Source organism: Hydra vulgaris, chromosome 11 (assembly GCF_038396675.1).
Source record: "Hydra vulgaris chromosome 11, alternate assembly HydraT2T_AEP".
NCBI lineage: Eukaryota > Metazoa > Cnidaria > Hydrozoa > Anthoathecata > Hydridae > Hydra > Hydra vulgaris.
In genome coordinates, this window is record NC_088930.1 from 7,163,616 (window position 1) to 7,184,527 (window position 20,912).

At 28.2% G+C, this 20,912-nt stretch overlaps 1 protein-coding gene across 1 annotated transcript in view; it reads right to left on the reverse strand.

The window, feature by feature from the left end:
- LOC100207385 (origin recognition complex subunit 4) overlaps positions 1 to 20,912 on the reverse strand; it is a 38,843-nt gene that overhangs the window by 9,627 nt on the left and 8,304 nt on the right. Inside the window, exons 6-7 of the mRNA XM_065809953.1 lie at positions 19,512 to 19,764; positions 3,239 to 3,308 (exon numbers count right to left, since the gene is read on the reverse strand). Coding sequence (XP_065666025.1) covers positions 3,239 to 3,308; positions 19,512 to 19,764 — 323 coding nt within the window. The remainder of the gene's footprint in view (positions 1 to 3,238; positions 3,309 to 19,511; positions 19,765 to 20,912) is intronic.

Here is a 20,912-nt window from a genome sequence, read left to right on the forward strand (position 1 = left end):
ATAAGATATTTAACTAGAATGAAAAATAATATAATATATTTTAGTTCCAAAATAAATGGAAGTTTTCCAACTAAAGTGCTGTTGCAATTTCAACAACTCTCCCTTATTTATATAGCGTATTTGCCAATTTTGAGATTTTTTAAACTTTTAATGATAAGAGTTTATGTTTTAATGTATAACACTTGCTAACATATAAATAGGGAAATACTAATATAATATGTTTTTAATGTGCTACAACACTTTGACAATCACCTCTGTCATATTGATTGCAGCGGGTAAACTACACCAGTGTGGATTATATGATTTTTTGTGTTTAATGCGCTGGGATTTAAAATTCAAGTAATTGCATAAACTTACTTTATAAGTTGCTGCAAGCATGTAAATGCTGTGATGTAACAAAATAGTTTTTTTTAAATAACTTTCCTTGATTGAAACTATAAAGTTTTCCTTACTTAATTAGTGATAATCAATGGGTTTGATAAAAATTAGGAGTATGTATTTATTCAAAGACACTCGGAGATCAACAAATCTAATCTGTCACACTGACAGGTTTTATACATATATATATATATATATATATATGCGATATATATATATGTCGCAAATATATGTGGTAGTGGTGTAGTGGTAGAGTGCTCGCTTTATAAGCATGAGGTTCTGAATCTGATCTCCACCACGCCCCTGGTAGTACTGCTCTCAACTTGTTTCTCCGCGCAGCCGCATTGTTGTTTTGATATATAAATGAATGATTTGATATATAAATATTATGTACATGTATATAGAAAAATATAATCTTATGTGAAATATATATTTTTGTATATATAATTTGTACTATATTCAAAAAAACTCCGAAATTGATTTTTGTTTCAGTAACTCGCACAATTATTTTTCAAACAGCTTTAAAGCATTCAAAGCTACATTACCAATTTCACCACTCTGAGTAAACATTGGAAAATTAAAAAGGGTATCAATTGCTTTATGAACTTCTTTAGTTGTTGGCTTAGACACCGTTTCATCTGACATTTCGTTTCCTTCTTCTTGCATTTCTTCTTCATCTACCTCAATGATATCTTGAACAATATCTTCATCTGTCATCACTCCTCCCATAACCGAAACGTTATCATCAATTGTTAACATATCTTTGTAAACATAATATTCCCGAACAAGACCATCATCACGCTGATGTAACTGATAAGTTGAATTTTTTAATGCAGGGAAGTATTCTTCATCTTTGTCTGGTACTCCTACTCTATACTTAAATCCTGCTTTGCGGAAGCAGTTAATAATAGTGGTTTCTGAAACTTCATTCCAAGATTAAACAAGCATTTACATAGCATCAGGTACGGAGATTGAAGGCATTTGTTTTCCCTTATCAATAGCATTTATGATCTTGTTAATTAAATTAGTTCGGTACTTACACTTCAATGATCGAATGACTCCTTGATCCATCGGCTGAAAACATGAAATTGTGTTCGGGGGAAAAAAGTAGAGTATGACTGATTTCAGATTTTCAATAATTGGGTGGGCGGTGCAATTATCAATAACCAATGCTACCTTACAGCCTTCTAATGCAAACTTTCTTTCGTTTTCTCTAACCCACTCCTCAAATAGTTCAGAGGTCATCCAGTTTTTTTTTTGCGCACAGTAACGACATAGAGTGCTTCTAATTCCTTTAAAGCAACGGGGTTTGTTTGAATTCCCAATAATAAACATTGGAAGTTTTTCTGCACACATGTTAACTGCAGCAAGCCCAGTCAGCTGTATCTTGCAATTCTTACTTCCCCTACATTCCTCACCTTTCAAATGCATACTTTTTTCTGGAAGTGCTTTATAAAACAAACCAAACTCATCTGCATTGAATATATCATGCGAGTTATAACATGGCGATATTGTCAACAAAATTGTTTTTCTCCAAGTTGCGGTCATTTCAGTAGTAACATCTTCACTTTTACCTATAAAAAATAAGAAAAGCAACTTTAAAATCTGCATAAATTTTATTAGCTACGGTTGAGTAATTTATTGGCTTTTCATTCGGTGTGTGGTAATAAGCCACGCGGTAATGACTTTAAACAAATTAAAACAAAAGAATTGGATTGATAATTTATTGGTTTATGGGCGAGGGAATAGAAATGAGAGTTCCATGCTTATTATTATTTTTTAGACAAGTGACTGAAAAAAATGTAAATATCAATGAAAAAATAAAATGATAAAATACCTGATATTGTTTTAAACGATACATTGTTTTTTTTTTTCCATCTATCTAACAATCCATCGGATGCTTGAAAGTTGTCACAACTAAGTTCTTTTGCTAAATGAAAAGCTTTGACTTTAAAAACGATTCCAGACACAATGAATGGAATAAAAGGAATGTTTGGTGTCGGGTGTTTAAAAGTTACATATAACATGCTTTATCCAAATCCTCATTTAAGGAGACACGCATCCGCACTCTTTTCGCTATTTTTTTGGTCGAAAGAAAAAAACACAATATTTTTCAATATTGTGTTTTTTTCTTTCGACCATCCAGATAATGTTTCCTTTGGAATGCCATAATTCTTTCATATAGATACAGATGATTCTCCTTTGTTGAGTACTTTTAGTATTTTGTACTTTTCTGTTATAGTTCTACTTGAACTATAACAGAAAAGTACTTCTACTAGTTTTCTTTTAGCAGCCTTCCACATATTTAGTAAATAAAACTTGATCGAAGTATAACCGAATTGAAGATATCAGTGAAAATGTTTAGTTCGTTAAAATTATGTTTGACGCAAAGGTAGCTAATTTTTTAACGCTATAAGTTTTGAACTTTAATTAACATTTTTGAATTTTGAAGATAATAGTTATTAGCAAATAGAATTCATTCGAAGCTTAACTGAATCGAAAGATCTTTGTGAAAATGTTTAGCTATGTTTAATTATATTTGACGCAAAAGTATTTTATTTTCGAGCGTTTGGAAGTTTTGTTATTATATGCACTTATGCAATTCAAAATAAGTTCTAGTTAAGCGAAGTTTTTTGCCAAAAGGACCTCAAAAAACAGCACAAGTTAGCGAATGGTCTGACTTAACCAGGGTACGATTTAAGCGGATGATTTTACAGTAAGTTGATAGAGAATGTTCAAGGGGAATGGAAATTCCACGCAAATATCTAAGCTTTGTAATTTATACTAATTTTGTAAAATACACTTTTTCATTTTTACATATATATATATTTATGTATATGTATTAAAATATAAAACTTACTTTAACATGAGTGTTCCAGCGATATTTAAAAATTGGACAATCAAAAGAATCTGGTAGAGCCAACAACTGTCTAATTACAAAAAGAATATATATATATATTTGTGTATATATATATATATATATATATATATATATATATATTTGTGTATATATATATATATATATTTGTGTATATATATATATTTGTGTATATATATATATATTTGTGTATATATATATATATATATATATATATATATATATATATATATATATATATATATATATATATATATATATATATATATATATATATATATATATATATATATATATATATATATATAATAGTGTCAGCAAATTCCACAAATGTGTGAAAATTTACAGTAGTTAAGACATTTGCAACTTCCTGTAATTTAATTTTTGGTATAAATTGAAGTTTTATTAATTTGATCATCCATTTCTAATGAATCTTTGTTGATGAAACACAGTGTTAAATGGAAAAAATTTTTGTTAAGTGATTTTCTACTACTAATATAATTGCTCTGTTCTTTTAAGAACATTGAGCGTTCTATTGTGTAGAATACTTTTTAAAGTTGTTTAAATATATATATATATATATATCTTCTATAGCATATATAAATAACTAGATAAATACAAGATAAATTGTTATTGGTTTTTCTACTTTTATAGCATACTGCATTTTCAGAAAAAGAAGAGAAAAAACAAAGTTATAGAATGAAAAAAAAGATTGTTGCCCCATGCCAAACCTTCAGTCAATGTAGCAGCACTCCTTTTTCCTCAGTTTGGCACTCCTCAGCAAGCTATAAGATAGTTTATATATGCACTGATAGCTTAAGTTGCAAATGCTTAATAACACAACCCCTTTGCTTATCTTGATGATTGAAGTTTACAATTTAAGTTACTAAAGTAAAAAACCATGAGAGTTAATTGAGTAACTAATGAAAGTTGTTTTTTAAAAAACACTGACTAAATTTTGTTTATGTTTTTTTACTTTATTTGTGGATGCAGCCTAATTATTTAAAGAAAAATCATTTTTGTTTCTCTTTTCTGAACATAAGTATGCTTATTATGAAACAAATATATATAAAAGTATATATGTGTGTGTATATATATATATATATATATATATATATATATATATATATATATATATATATATATATATATATATATATATATATATATATATATATATATATATATATATACAGTATGTCAAAAAAGTCTATCACCCCCTGTTGTTTTTTCAATAAAAACAAAATTTAATATGCTTAAATTTAGATTTTTGACCTTAATTTTTTTTTTTTATATTGAATTTATATCAAAAAACATTTTTATAACAAGAAATTAATATTCCTATACTTGAAGCAAAAATTATCCACTAAATTAGAAAAAGTGTAAGTCAAAAAAGTGTATCACCCCCTTATGATTTTTTAACTTTTCTGTTGTTTAAATTAGTAAAATTGCAGAAAATAAGCCAAAAACAATCAAATTTGGTTGATAGAAGTTATTCTAACTAATTTTTTAGCAAAGTTTGTTTTCTTTTTAGGTTCTTAATAAGAAAATTATGGCGAAAAGATATGAAATTCATGAATCAGTAAAAAAACTGATCCTGAGACACTATAAAAGTGGAAAAGGATATAAAACTATTTCTAAAATAGTCCATATTAAGCCTAATAGTGTAGGAAATATCATTAGAAAATATAAAAAAATGGGTACTGTTAAAAATTTGCCAAGAAAAGGACGCCCAGCTAAGACTACCCAACGCATTGATAGAGAAATTATTCGAAAAGTTGAACAAGATCGAGGATTATCTGCACCAAAGCTTGCAAAAGATTTACAAACAGATCATGGTATAACTGTAAATCCTCAAACTGTTCGCAATCGCTTGAAAAATCGAGGTTTTGTAGGTAGAGTTGCTCCAAAAAAGCCTTTTTTGAGTAAAAAGAATCAAAAGAAAAGATTGGCTTGGGCTAAGAAACATTCAAATTGGACTAATGACCAATGGCAAAAAGTTTTATGGTCCGATGAAACAAAAATATGTTTGTTTGGTTCTGATGGTATCATACGCAAATGGAGAAAAAATGGTGAACGCCTAAATCCTAAATGTATGAGACCAAATGTCAAGCATGGGGGAGTTGACATTAAGCTTTATTATAAAATTTCAATATAATATATACTTCTAACTTATTTTTTCCTCTTATCATAGGTCAAATGATGGTTTGGGGCTCTTTTGCTTGGAGTGGTGTTGGCGAACTCGAATTTATTGATGGAATAATGACAAAAGAGGTTTATACTGACATTCTGAAGCGAAAACTGAGATCAAGCGCCAGAAGTGCTGGCTTATCTCGTAATTTTATCTTTCAACAGGATGGAGATCCTAAACACACATCAAAGTTAGCTACTGAGTGGTTAAAGAAAAATAGTATTAAGATGTTAGATTGGGTTCCTCAGTCACCAGACCTAAATCCCATTGAAAATTTATGGAATCTTTTTAAAATTAAAGTAGCTGATCAAAAACCATCCAGTTTGTCGCAATTAAAGGCAATTCTCATTGAGGAGTGGGAAAAATTTGACACACAATGGCTTAAAAACTTAGTAAATTCAATGCCTAAAAGATGTCTTGCAGTCATCAAGGCAAAAGGCGCACAAATAGACTATTAATTTTATATTAGCAAAATAATTATTTAAGGGGTGATACACTTTTTTGACTTACACTTTTTTTAATTTAGTGGATAATTTTTGTTTTAAGTATAAGAATATTAACTTCTTGTAATAAAAATGTTTTTTGATATAAATTCAATATTTAAAAAAAAAATTTGGGTCAAAAATCTATATTTAAGCATATAAAAATTTGTTTTTATTGAAAAACCATCAGGGGGTGATAGACTTTTTTGACATACTGTATATATATATATATATATATATATATATATATATATATATATATATATATATATATATTTATATATATGAAGAGTTTACTTTCAAAATGAGATATGTGCAACTTTGATTTTATGTGCCGCTTTAAATATTATTTAATTAAAAATAATCAGTGCACTTTATTAATATTTTTTAGTTTATTTATAATATTAAGTTGTTTTTTTTTAACATAACTATTCATTTTTATTAATCATGTGTTATTTTTTAGGCTTTGTTAAGTTTTTTTGTTTAAGTTGGCACATAAAAATAAAAATGCTTGTACCGCATTTTGAAAATAAGCTATATATGTGTGTGTGAACTTTTTGATTTGTTGAATTTTACCTCAAAATTCACCAGACGAACTGGTCTTTGTAAGACCAGTTTATCTGGTAAATTTAAGTTTGCTGTTTACTTTTGAATTTCAATGTTGGTGGCTATTATCTTTTTATTCCCAACAACTGCAATGAAGACGTACCAACGTACGTACTCCAATAAAGACATGGTGTGGAGATACACTTACATATCAATTCACCTATTATTGTGAAACCAGGTTCAAGTTCTTAGAATATTTTTTTCTTTGCTTACATTCAGCACTTCAATCATGTTTCTTTTTATTCTTTGTCATTCTCTTTCTCCTTAAGACTCTACTTTTTTCGATGTTATTTCTAATCAAATTGAAAAAGCACTATCTCATCATCCCTCAGCCAGTATTTTCCTTACTGGTGACTAATTGGCTTGTACCACTGACCTTGCTGGCTCAAAAAAAAAGTATTTCTCAAACACTTACTTAGTTAATTTGTCGCTTGTTTTCTAAATAATCCTATAATATAAGCTTATAATATAACCACATACTTGAGATCCCTAACCGCCTACTTTAGATGCAGCTGATTATTACTTGTTTTATCTTTTTCACAAAAATAACTAAATATTTTTAGTTATTCTTGTGAAACTTTATTCCTGAAAAAGTATTTACAACTACTTACAAATAGTCATTTTTTTAATTACTTAAATCAAGCAGCCAATCTTAATTGCAACCTTAAATGCAATCGCTCTTATGTGACTGTATGACTGTAGTGCCTTTTAGTAAATTTTAACCCAAAGAAAATCAAATGTTTATTGCTAGTGATTATCTAAGTGTTGTTGGTACCCCTATATTTTGATGAATGGCAACAATCTTACTGAGTCCTCTGCATTACATCTTCTCTGATTACTCTTCATTACTGACCTCACATAGAAAAGATATATACAACCCATTGCAAAGTTAACATCTGTTATGGTTGCATTGCTTTATTGTGCTCCTCATTTTTCCTACTTCTGATTCTATTCTTCAACTCTGTTATTTGCCCTAGTATGGAACACAGTTCTTTTTTTTCGGCAGGCTCTTCTAATTAGACCCTACCTCTCTTGGACAATATCCAAAATCGCATTTTAAACTAACAGTTACTGTGGTTCACAGTAACAGTCTTCAATTGCTGAAGAATGAAAAAGATTCTTGTTTTGTTTTCTTAACAAAAAATATATAAACACATGGTTATAAAAAAAATTGTTTCTTGCCATAATTTTAGAAGAAGTATAATTATTGTTTTTTTAATTCTTTTAATTGGGATTTTATGATTAAATGAATACTTGTTACTTTACTTCATATCATAATTAAGCATTTCAAATCATAATTACTTCATATCATAAATAATCATTTTACATCATAATTATTTCATACCATAATTAATCATTTCATATCAAAATTAATTCTTATCATAATTCATTTCATATCATAATTACTTCAACATTTCATATCATAATTACTTCATACCATTATAAATCAATCAAATAGATAAAAAAGCACTCTATGTTCTTAAAATAACAGAGCAATAATAAATTAGTAGAAAATCACTTTTTATTCTTTTTTTATTTTACACTGTAAAATTTTACACAGTATAAATGAAAAATGTTTTTCTTTTATAAAAATAACAATAAATAATAATAATCAATAATAATAAAGTTTAAATTCAAATATTTACTACTTAATTTCTAAACTTTAACGGATTTATAGTTTCTCAGCTATAAATGAGTTTTTAGATAAGCACTGTGACACAACACTGAAATAGCCTGCTTCAGTGCATAGATTGACTATCTTACAACCTGCTGCCACAAAGGAGTGCAGCTGCATTAACTGAGGGTTTAACAGGGGGCAAAAATCTTTTCTTTTATTATTCTTTGTTTTTTTCTTCTTTTTCTGAAAAAGCCTTATGCTATAAACATAAGCAAAACTAGTTAGCATTTGCTTATCTAGATATGCCACTTTTCCATAAGGAAATTTGCGGTATGTAGGCATTTTTTTGTGAAAAAGATATTTTTATCAGCACCCAAATATGGTTGGTGCTGTCGAAAATGGTCTAGAACAGCTCCTAATATATATATATATATATATATATATATATATATATATATATATATATATATATATATATATATATATATATATATATATATATATATGTAAATTATGTTAGTGTATTTTACAAATAGAGTGCTCAATGTTCTTAAAGAACAGAGCAATAATAAATTAGTAAAAAACACTTATCTAACTTTTATCTTCGACTTGAAGTTTCACCATTGCTGGATCATCAGGAAGAGTCCTATTATTCTCATATGTGTATCATCAGGAAGAATCCTATTATTCTCATATGTGTGGGTTGACGTTAGTTCTTTGGCAATTAGTGCTCTTATTCAAGTTGGTAAAATTACTGTAAATGGTGCAACATGGATATGATAAGAAATGTATGAAAATATATATATATATATATATAAATATATATATATATATATATATATGTATATATATATAATTTTGCATACTTGACTAAGCAATGTGATGTCATGCTGAAATAAAAAGCTGTGAGGGCTTCAGCAAATACATCATCTGGCTATCTAGAGAAAACATGCAAGGGAGTGCCGTTACATCCACTAAGAATTTAGGAAGCATAAACTGTAAACATAAGTATTTAGGAAGCATAAACATATATATATATATATATATATATATATATATATATATATATATATATATATATTAGGGTGTCCCAAAATTTCAAAAAAACTTTAATTGGTGTTTTTTCCCATTCTACATGATGGCCTGATTTTAAAAATATAAAATATACATATTTGTAAAATCTCAATTGTTGTTACAATATGAATATTACTCCTAGTAAGAAAGATTGTGATCATTACATTTAACATTTTCTTGCGCTTATTGGAGTAGGCATTCAGTTTTTACTGTATACACAACACATACAAGTGTACACAGTTTATAGTATGAATGTACACAGTTTGCAATATCTGGTCTGGTGCATGCTGAGATTTCAAATTAGAGCTGTGTTTGTTCTTAAAGTTTTTTGTTTAAGATTTGTGTTATATTTTTTTCAAATTTCATCACTGTGAAATAATATTTACTAACTTCATTTAATTTATATTAGCTTAAGTATTATTAAATACGATTTTGATAAAATGGGAAGAACTAAGTGTAAAAGAAAAGCAAGTGGAGAAAAGAGGAAGAATTCTATACAGACAAATCCAAGAAGGCTGATTTACCTTCTTAAATACCCACTGAATGAGCTTCCACAGAATCAACTTCCAAGTGTTGGCAGTGTGTTGAGACATCTGGAGTATGTCCGCTCAACGAGGTGACAGAATAACAAAAGAATTGAACTTTCTCATGTTTGCCTTTTTAAAATCTAGCAACTGGTTGGTTGGTTTTCAAACCCTGCATATCCACAAGCTCATGCAGGGTTTGAATTAATTTGTAGAGATGTACTTTGTTCTACAACAAGTATAAAATGCGTTTCTTTATCTGTAATAGAAATCTGAAAAAAAGCTGGTTTTGGTGATTTCATATCGAAGGAAGCTTCTGTAAGAGAAAAGATTCTAAAGCTAGATTAGAAGTAAAAAAAGATTACGCAGTTTAAACTGGGATTCAAGTCAAGATAGATTTGAAAAGATTTTATTGAGGAAAGTAACTGTCTCTTTGATATTTCTATTCCTAGGTGATCAGATAAGGCAGGACATATTTGACACATTGAAAGGAAAGAGACTTTATTTTGATGGAAAACAAGTGAAGCAGATAGAAGAACAGCTGAACATAACTGTCACAGTTGAAAGAATAACTGTAGGTGTCACTTCCCAAGACATAGAAGATACAGATGACATACTCTTGGGAGTGGTTCAAGCCAAGAACTCCAAAGGTTGTGATCAAGTTGAAGTTATCCTTAACATGCTTGGATACTATGGTATTACAGATCAAGTTTATGCTATATGTTGTGACACTACACCATCAAATACTGAAATATTTTCTGGAGCTGTTGCCAATCTTGCCTCCAGTCTAGATGTTCCACTTTTATGGTTTATGTGCAGGACGCATATGTTGGAAGTCCATATTTCACACTTCATGGAGGCTTTGACAGGTAAAAAAACAAAGGGTCCAAGAAGAGGTTTGTACGCAAGACTGCAAAAAGGATGGCAAGATGTTAAAGAATCTCTGAATATATATGATTTAGTGAAATTTGATTGGAGTAAACTAGAAGTTGGTTCTCCTCTGCATACCACAGCCAGAGCAGCCCTGGAGTTTGGAGAGCAAGCTATGTTGGGTACTTTTTCAAGAGGTGATTACAAAGAGCTGTGTGAGTTAATGGTATTTTACATAGGTGGAGAAGTTCCTAACTTCTCTCTTCACCAACCAGGAGCCTGCCATGAAGCAAGATTCATGGCAGATGCATTGTGTCTTCCTAAACTCACAATGACTTCAAAGTTATCTAAAGTCATGAATGAAGAAGAGAAAACCATGGTGGAAACTGCTTGTTTCTTTGTTGCAACCTGCTATACTCCATGGTTTTTGAAAGCATATCTTACTAATAATGCTCCAAACAATGATCTTAATGCTTTTAAAAAAGTGTTTCATATTAAAGAGCAGAGGTGGGACATGCTCTACTCAAAAGTATGCAAAGACATACATGGTATCTTACTGAGGAGCTGATTTTATTGGCTCTGGCTGATGCTAAGTTAGACTATGAAGTAAAGGTAAAGATGTTTAATAGACTGTTGGAGTTTGATGTGCTAAAAAAGTTCAAAGTCGGCAAACCCCAACTTCTAACAATACAAGAATCAACTGAGCTGTTTGATCTTGTTGGGCCTCAGAGTTAGGTTATAGTGAAGGTTGCAGACATAGACACCACTGAAGTGGAGTTGGGTTGAGGACCAAAACACCCCTAGTCTTGAAAGTTTCATATCATTTGCGAAAAACAGTATGCGAGTCAATGACTGTGCAGAGCGAAATATTCGGTTAATTCAAGATTTTGTGAACTCCCACTAATCTGAGGACATGAAGCAAAATGTAATGCTAGTTGCAAAAGACAACAGAAAAAAGCTCACAAAGGAGATGACAAAGAAACAACTTAAAACTGTATGAATTTTTTTTTTATTCTTTAATAATTCACCTCCCCAAAGCCGAGAAGGCCACTACAGATGAGGAGGCTACTTGTGGTTATCACCCTCTCTCAACTCTATAACTCCGAAACACGAACCTTGACGAACAAGGCCGCTGCGCGGAGAAACAAGCTGAGCGCGGTACTACCAGGGACGTGGTGGGAATCGAACTTGGAACCTCTCGCTTATGAAGCAAGCGCTCTACCACTACACCACTACCGCACTTTAATTACTTGTTAAATAAAGATTTTTTTCCATTATATATTATTTGCTTGATTTCTGTCAAAAACCAATATTTACATCTGTCTGTTTTAATGCAGATACAAACATTTTTTTGTGATTTTTGGACTTCTAGGGTAAAGGAGAATGGAAAAAACTACAAGTTAAAATTCAAATATTTTTGAAATTTTGGAACACCCTAATATATATATATATATATATATATATATATATATATATATATATATATATATATATGTATATATATATATATATATGTATATATATATATATATATATATATATATATATATATATATATATATATATATATATATATATATATATATATATATATATATATATATATATATATATATATAGTATCGGACAAAACGAGTGCAACCAAATAATGCTAATTTAGTTTCTTTATATAAAAGTGCTGCATTTTTTCAATTTAGAGAAATAACTATGTAACTGTTTAGAGACAAAGTTCTTCAAGTTTTATTCATCACAAAGTTCATTATTTGTACACGAAAATAAATAAATTAATCAAAAGTGTTAAAAAAAGTTGATTTCCTTCTGGACAAAACAAGTGCAACTCGACAAAATGTTGACCAAGCTGTATTTCGCTATCAATATTTCATGGCGAATCCTTTATTGTCGATCACAGCCTTGCATCTTCGAGGCATAGATTCGATCAGGTGATCGATGAAACTTTGTGGAATCGCTGCTTAGGCCTTTTGGATTTGTTCAAACAGTTGATCTTTATTACGACCACCTTCACGATTAATTCTGCGGTTGACGATCTCCCACAGGTTCTCGATAGGGTTGAGATCCGGAGATTGAGGCAGCCAATCCATCATCGATAGGTGGTTGTCTTGAAACCACTGCTTGACTACTTTTGCAGTGTGTTTCGGATCGTTGTCTTGCTGAAAAACCCATTTTATTGGCATATTCCATTCAGCATGAGGTAACATAACATCTTTCAGGATATTTTTATACATGAAACGGTCCATTATTCCATCGTTTCGATGTATTGGACCTAGACCGTTAGCAGAAAAACACTCCCAGATCATTACATTGCCTCCACCATGCTTTATGGTCTTATGGCAGTAACGTAAATTGAGGCGTTTTCCGGCCGGTCGACGTACACGGCAAATGCCATTGCTCCCAATGATGTTGAACTTCAATTCATCACTGAACAGGACAGTTCACCATTTCTGCACATTCCAGTCAATATGAGATGTAGCATACAGGAGTCTTTTCTTCTGGTTTTTTAGTGAAATCAGCGGTTTCTTTGCAGGGCGTTGAGAAAACAATCCGGCTTTAACAGCACATCGTCTGATTGTTCAGTCTGATACAGGCAGCTCTAACTGCTTTTGTATCTCGACTGATGATATCCAGGGATCCTTCTTGACGGATCTGACGTTCACGAATCCTCTCTAGAAGTTGTGGAATGCTGTCTTCCACCTTTGTTATCTGCTGCCAACTTCCACGTGGAACAATATTTGGAACATAGTCTTGATACGGTCCATTTTTTCACGCAATGTTTATCACAAATACTTTTTTGTGACATTCCATTTACATAATCACAATTACATTTACATAAGAATCATTTTTTCCTTCCGTGCTTCCCAAATGCAACAAACTATAGAACTATGTATATATATATATATATATATATATATATATATATATATATATATATATATATATATATATATATATATATATATATATATATATTAGGGCAGGCCAAAGTACCACATAAATTTTTCAATAAATCAATTTTACTGATGGCTGCATAAAATATTGTTCCTTTTACTATAAAAATTATTTTATGTTATGAAAGTGTTTTCCTTCCGTGCTTCCCAAATGCAACAAACTATATATATATATATATATATATATATATATATATATATATATATATATATATATATATATATATATATATATATACATATATATATATATATATATATATATATATATATATATATATATATATATATATATATATATATATATATATATATATATATATATATATATATACATATATATATATATACATATATATATATATACATATATATATATATATATATATAAGGGCAGGCCAAAGTACCACATAAATTTTTCAATAAATCAATTTTACTGATGGCTGCATAAAATATTGTTCCTTTTACTATAAAAATCATTTTATGTTATGAAAGTGTTTATGTAGCTCATCTCTAAGTTCTGCCGAAATTCATTTTTAGTCTGAATTAATTGAATAAAACTATAAAATCTACTCTCGCTTATATAGTTGTAGGCAAGAGTTAAATAGCTAGGAAGAGCATTTAATAATGAAAATTCATTGATTGGGTAGTTGTAATTCTTAGGTTAGGTGAAGAAGTTAGTGTATTTTCATTTTTTTATACTTTTTAAGGTTTAAATCTTATGCAATCATTATTTTTAAACACACTTTTATATCCTGTTTACACTAGAGAACTGGAATACTAATTTACTGCGTGGTGCTTACTGTATTTTATTTTATACTTTGCTGTTTTTTCATCAAACAATAGCCGCTACTAAATACTTAAAACTAGTACTCCAAGTAAGACAGGATGGGGTGACCTTTTAAAATATAAATATATATAGCAATGATAAGGTGGTATTTTGAAAATACTGAAAACAACCCCGTTATGTTTTTTCTTTTCTTTTTCAAGCACTGTTATAAAAGTAAAAGGTAAAGCACAAAATTTTTATGGATTAAATTACCTAATAATGAAATTAAAAACTTATTGTTCTAACAATTATTTAATTTTTCCATTTGTTTTAAAAATCAACATGTTTTACATTCTAATACTTTCATATATTTTTTTTATTTATTTAATGAATTCGTCTCCCTAAGGCTGAGGAGGCCACTACAGTCAAGAAAACTAGTTTTTTTTAAAAAAATTGTGATTATAATCCTCTCACAAAGCTTTAACTTTGAAATACGAACCTTGACAAACAAGATTGCTTCCTGGAGAAACAAATTGAGTGCAGTACAACTAGGGATGTAATGGGTTAGAACTCAGAACTTTTTGCTTTCAAGGGAGCCCTCTATCATTATACCACTACCGCACTGGTAGTGGTTTATATTAGCCATATACATTAATAATATAAATTCAAACTATTTTGACAATTGTTTCTCTTATGCAACAGAGAAAGTATGAATGAATAAAATAATGATTTAAAAAAAGAAATTTACTTGTTCAAACAATCAAGATATAATATTTTTTATATTCATTTTCCGACTGATTCAGAATAAGACATTGTCTAGTTTGCAGCTATCAAAAGTTGAAACTAGATAAATAGGCAAGATAGAGTTGAAACTAGTTGAATAGGAAGGATAGATAATTTGTAAAAATTCTTTTTCACTTGAAATTCTGAGATTCAAAATCTATTGAAAACTCCTCTCTGGCTATCATGCCATCATCATATTTTTAAATTATTCTTCGGGTCATTTTGGTAAACTTTTTTTTTGTAAAACTGGAAAAGTCTTTCTAAAAAAAATGCAAACGAAAACTGCATTTACTTTAGGTTCGAAATATATACATATAAATAAACATATAGAACAAATTCAAATAAAATTTCTTATCTTTAGGGATGGCTACGCAAAACACAATTTTTAAAGTGGTCAAAAATTATTTGTTGATTTAGCACAATACAAATAATTTATAAGCCTCTTTTATGAGTAACAAGAGTTATTTTACTGAAAAAAAATATTGTTCATAACAAATATTTCCAATTAGTGTAAAAATCTTTATCTCTTTGGACTTTCCTACAAAATCCTAATTTTGACATACTTTAGGCTTAAAAAAAAAAAAATGATCAAATCAATTTCGGCAGCACTCAAAAATGTTTTTTTCTATTTTATCTTCTTTTTTTAATCGTTTGCATTCTTATGTGTAAAGGATTATATTTTTTCGTAGACATGCACTTTTCAAAATTTTTGTTATTTGGTTTGCCCAAAGTCAAAAAAGACAAGTCTTTTCTATAACTTTTGTATTTTAGTCTGCTCAAAACTTGTTGATAATCTTAATAAAAAGGAACTTTTTCCTGATTAAGCTCAATTTAAAAGCTAATTTTTAAAAGTAAAAAATTTTTTTGATAATTAAAAAGCATCTTAAACATTTAGAGTTGATGCAAAATATTTACCACCCCCTCTTACTTATATAATATATACTATATGATATATATACATATATATATAAATATAATATATATATATATATATATATAATATATACATATATATATGCAGGCTTGGTCGGGAAGCGGGAGCGATCGCTCTCGATTACTGACCACGGAAATAATATTTAGTTGCGAAAAACTGGCCAGGTTTTGTAGTCGTTTTGAGAACATTTAAGTTTATGCATGTCCAAAAAAATTTTTTGCTTTACGGACATACATTGAAACATATATAAACTTGAATGTTCTCAAAATTCTTGGTGCGGAAGAATAAAAAGAATATTCGTGAACACTAAAAACCCGCCATATCTACAAACAAACAAATTCTATTGGTTCAAAAAATACGCTAAGCGAAATAAAGTTCTTGAGTTTTCTGTTGAATTGTTTTAAAAATTGTGTTATTCGAAATTTGTTGTGTATATATATTTCTAGCAATAATTGTTATAAGGATATCAAACGAACTATTACTTTAATACTATGGCTCATTTTCGGAGCCACACCTGCAAAGCCGTAAATCTTTAACACTAATATTATTTGTTTACAAAAATAAATGTTTTAAATATATATTTTTTAAATTGTCAAAATTTTTGAATGTTTACTATGTATTATTAATTTTTATTAGTATATTCTTATTTTTCTTTAAAAAGTATGTATTTTTTAAGTAAATGTAATTTTGTGTATCTGTTTTTTATTCTAATGTAATCTTTTAAAGCAATTTTTACAACCTATTTTGTAAACAAAAAGACTTTCAACAATAATTGCGTTTTCAATGAAATGGTTAATAATCAACGAAGTTATTAAAACGTATTATAAAATAAACATAAAAGAAGTTTCTGGTTACTAAACGTAAACATATATACGAAGTAACTCTCCCTATATATATATATATATATATATATATATCAATTTTTAAATTTACTTAAATGCTCTTTAAGTACAATTAAATTGAAACTTAAAATTGTTAATGTAAGTTGTTACATATGAATGTAACAACTTACATTAACAATTTGTTGAATGTAATATGAAGTTTTAAAGCTTTACGTAAAATTTTAATAATTTGTAAAATAAATAGTTGTTTTTTTACATGTTTCCATGTAATCAAGTTGCTCAAAATTTGACTTCAAGGCACATTGCTTAAAATTTCACTTGAAAAAAAAGTGCAATTACATTTAGACATAGTGTTGTTACTTTTTTTAAAGAAATGCTGCAAAAAAATTTAACTAAATTTCTTATTACATCACATTTTTTGATAAATCTTTTTAAAAAAAAATCAAATAGGTGTTTGCTATTTGGACATTATATATATATATATATATATATATATATATATATATATATATATATATATATATATATATATATATATATATATATATATATATATATATATATATATATATATATATATATATATATATATTGAAAGTTATTAAATATAAAGGAAAGTTTTGAAGTTCTTAGATATTGGTTTACTAGCTCTAAATATTTTTGCTTCAGTTGTCATTCTTACAAATTCGTTATACTTAAGGTTACTTTTTTCTGTTTTAAATACTAATTAAAATTAAAAAACCCATTTACTAAACATCATCAGCGATATTGTGAATCAGTTCCGCTTCCTCCTCATAAAGCATTTTTAACTTTTTTAGTTGATTTCTATCTAATTAATTTAATTTCTACAGTAACTCAATGATTTAATTATTTGATTTATTCATCTAAGAATTGCTTCAAATGTGTTAAAATTTTCATGCAAAACATAAAATTGTTATTAAAAAAATTAACTTTATTATTTAAAAAATAATTTAGCTTAAATATAACTAAAGCTAGCGTTAGTTTTATTAGAATCTTGTTAGACTTTTTGGGGCTGGGGGCTATTTTTATATTGGAGGCCTTTTTATGTGCCAGAGCTTGAAAATGATAAAAAAAAGTCTTTTGACTATTTCGGGGCCCGGGGCTATAATCCCCTTTAATCTTAACCCTCCTTAATCCAGCACTGGAAATAAGACACGAGTATATAAATAAAAATTATATTAAAAATTTAATAAATAAAATAACATTTGTTTCCTTATTAAGCAATCTTAAGATGTTACTTCATAAAAAATGTCGCTTAATTTTATAAAAAAAATTATAAAAGAACGATGTTTCGATAATATTTGTTCTAAACGTAATTTATTTTGCTTTAATTTTTTTTGCATTAAATGTTATTTTCTTTTTCTATATTATTTTTTTACGTAATTGTCTCTCATCGGTCCAATTATTCTTTTTTGCGCTTTTTTTTTGTTTTTTAAAATGTTCTCAAAACGACTAAAAAATCTGGCCGGCTTTTCGCAACTAAATATTATTCCTGTGGTCAGATATCGAGAGCGATTGCTCCCGCTTCCAGACCAAGCCTGTATATGTATATGTATGTATATATATATATATATATATATATATATATATATATATATATATATATATATATATATATATATATATATATATATATATATATATATATATATATATATATTGTTTTAGTATTACAATAGAGTGAAGCAACATTCTCTTAACTTAAAAATCCCTAAAGTATCAAGTTACCTCTTCCATGTTTTATGGTAGGCAGTTGGTATTTACGATGATATCTTGTACCTATTAAGTGTCAAACACTTTGATTTCATTTGATCTGAACAGCATAATCTTGTTTTAATTACTTAAAAAAAAGATGCTATGATGCAAATTCTTCACTGGCGTTTTGGAATTTCAACAAAAGCAATGAATTTTTTGCTGAAGATCTTCCAAATAAATTAGCATGACATTTTGCAGTAGAAACACAACTCATTCATAGAAATGTCTTATTTGTAAATTTAAATCAACAGCTGTTAAATGGGGATTTTCTTTTGGATCCAGTAAGTTCATATCTCTTCATAATTATTCTGTCAGCAGACTAACCAAAACAAATGTCTTATAAAATGAATCTCCATTTTGAACTGATTTCAAACTTTTTTTACTGGAAAAAAGATGCATTTCTTATATCCTGTGATTTCCATCTATTATAAATAAAGCCTCCAATTATTTTCATCAAGAATTTATTTACAATATTAATAAATTAGGAACTTTTTGAAAAGTTTAGTTTGTCCTCAAATTTTTGAACTTGTCGCAAAATGATTACTTTTCCAATCAATTAAAAAAATGTTAAATAAATAATCAATATTCATTTAAAACATAATAAACATAAAAACTTTGGTATATATAAGTTATCTTTAGTGAAGTATGTGTATGAATTTAGTGAAGTATAAAATATGTGTATGTATTTAGTAAGGTATAAAATATGTGTATGTATTTAGTGAAGTATAAAGTATTAACAACTAGTAAAATTTTTTTAGCCTTTTTTTGAACTCCACTGCATGTGTAGAGTAGAAATTTAGATAAAACAAGTAAGAGTGCTTACTTAAAATAGTCTGTGTAAGTAGAAAAGTCATATGCTGGGAATGTTAAAATTGATCGATGAGAATAACGCGACTTAACTCTCTTTTCCAACAACTCAACAACGTCCAATCGACAAGTAATTCCAATAACACACATTGGATTTTGTTGACTCATTGTGATGTCAAACAAATTATAAAGTAGTGTTTGATTTTTGTGAGAAGCAAAACAATCAAATTCATCCAAAACTATTACAATTGATTTAGACTTTGCAGTGCCTAAAAAACAAAATATGAAAAAAAGAACTATAATAAATAGAACTAAAAACATTATACTGGAGGGAATTCAGAGCTCAAATTAAGCGTATCATGATTGCGAATCGCATTTGCTTTTCACACCATTGTGATTAGTTTTTTCTTAAAATTTTTTTTTTCGCAATTTGTTTGTTTTTTTTGTTAATTTTTTTTTCTTTCCTAATTTAGCATTTTTTTTGGCCATTATTAAAAGTAATGTTTTTTTCTAAGTTTTTTATTAGGAGTCATAAAATACGTCACGCTAAATTTATCTTTTGAATAGAAGTGTGATCTTTGCTCTCTTGCACAGAGATTTTATTCAACATAAAGCAATTACTTTAAATCTCTTTTTTTATTCAACATAAAGCAATTATTTAAATTCTTTAAGAATTTTATTTTATTTTTCACAATATTATCACCTTATTAAACATGATTGCCGATGCGATTGTTTTCATTTGACGCCAGAGCGACTTAATCGATATGTTGTTAACACAATATAGGTAAGCTCTCTTATCAAAACTCTATTCCAAAGGTCTCCTTTAAGTCCGCAAACATTAAAAATATTATTCTTTCAGTTCAAGACAACCTGCCCAAACTCAAACCCTCAGTCGATGTACGCACATTCACTTGCCTATGGCTATATAAATCAGTCAATGTATGTACACTGCGATGCGCCTATTACTATATATCCCAATTTGCCTATCCCCTAAAATCCAGGTTTTTGGGCGTCAAGAATGCTCAAGTTCGGAATAGGAGTTTGAAAAGAGAGACTACCCACAGTATAAGCTTCTAACTAAAAAACTATTTTAAAAAGAAATCTCGAATAGAATGTAAAAAACGCGATACCATTTTTTATTTTATTTTATATAAGGCGTTATCAAGATCAAACATTTTCTATAAACATGCAGGTTGTTTTTCTGAATTTTATTTAAAAAAAAATCTATTTGAACAAAAGAACTTTAGTCCTCTAAAATTCTCTTATTCAAATAATTTTGCAATTGAAAATTGAAGTTTAAAAAAAAAAATTGGAAAAATTTTCAACGCTCAATAATTTTAAATTTAACTCAGTGGCGTCCAAAATTGTGTAATTTTTTTTTTAATAATTCACCTCCCCAAAGCCGAGAAGGCCACTA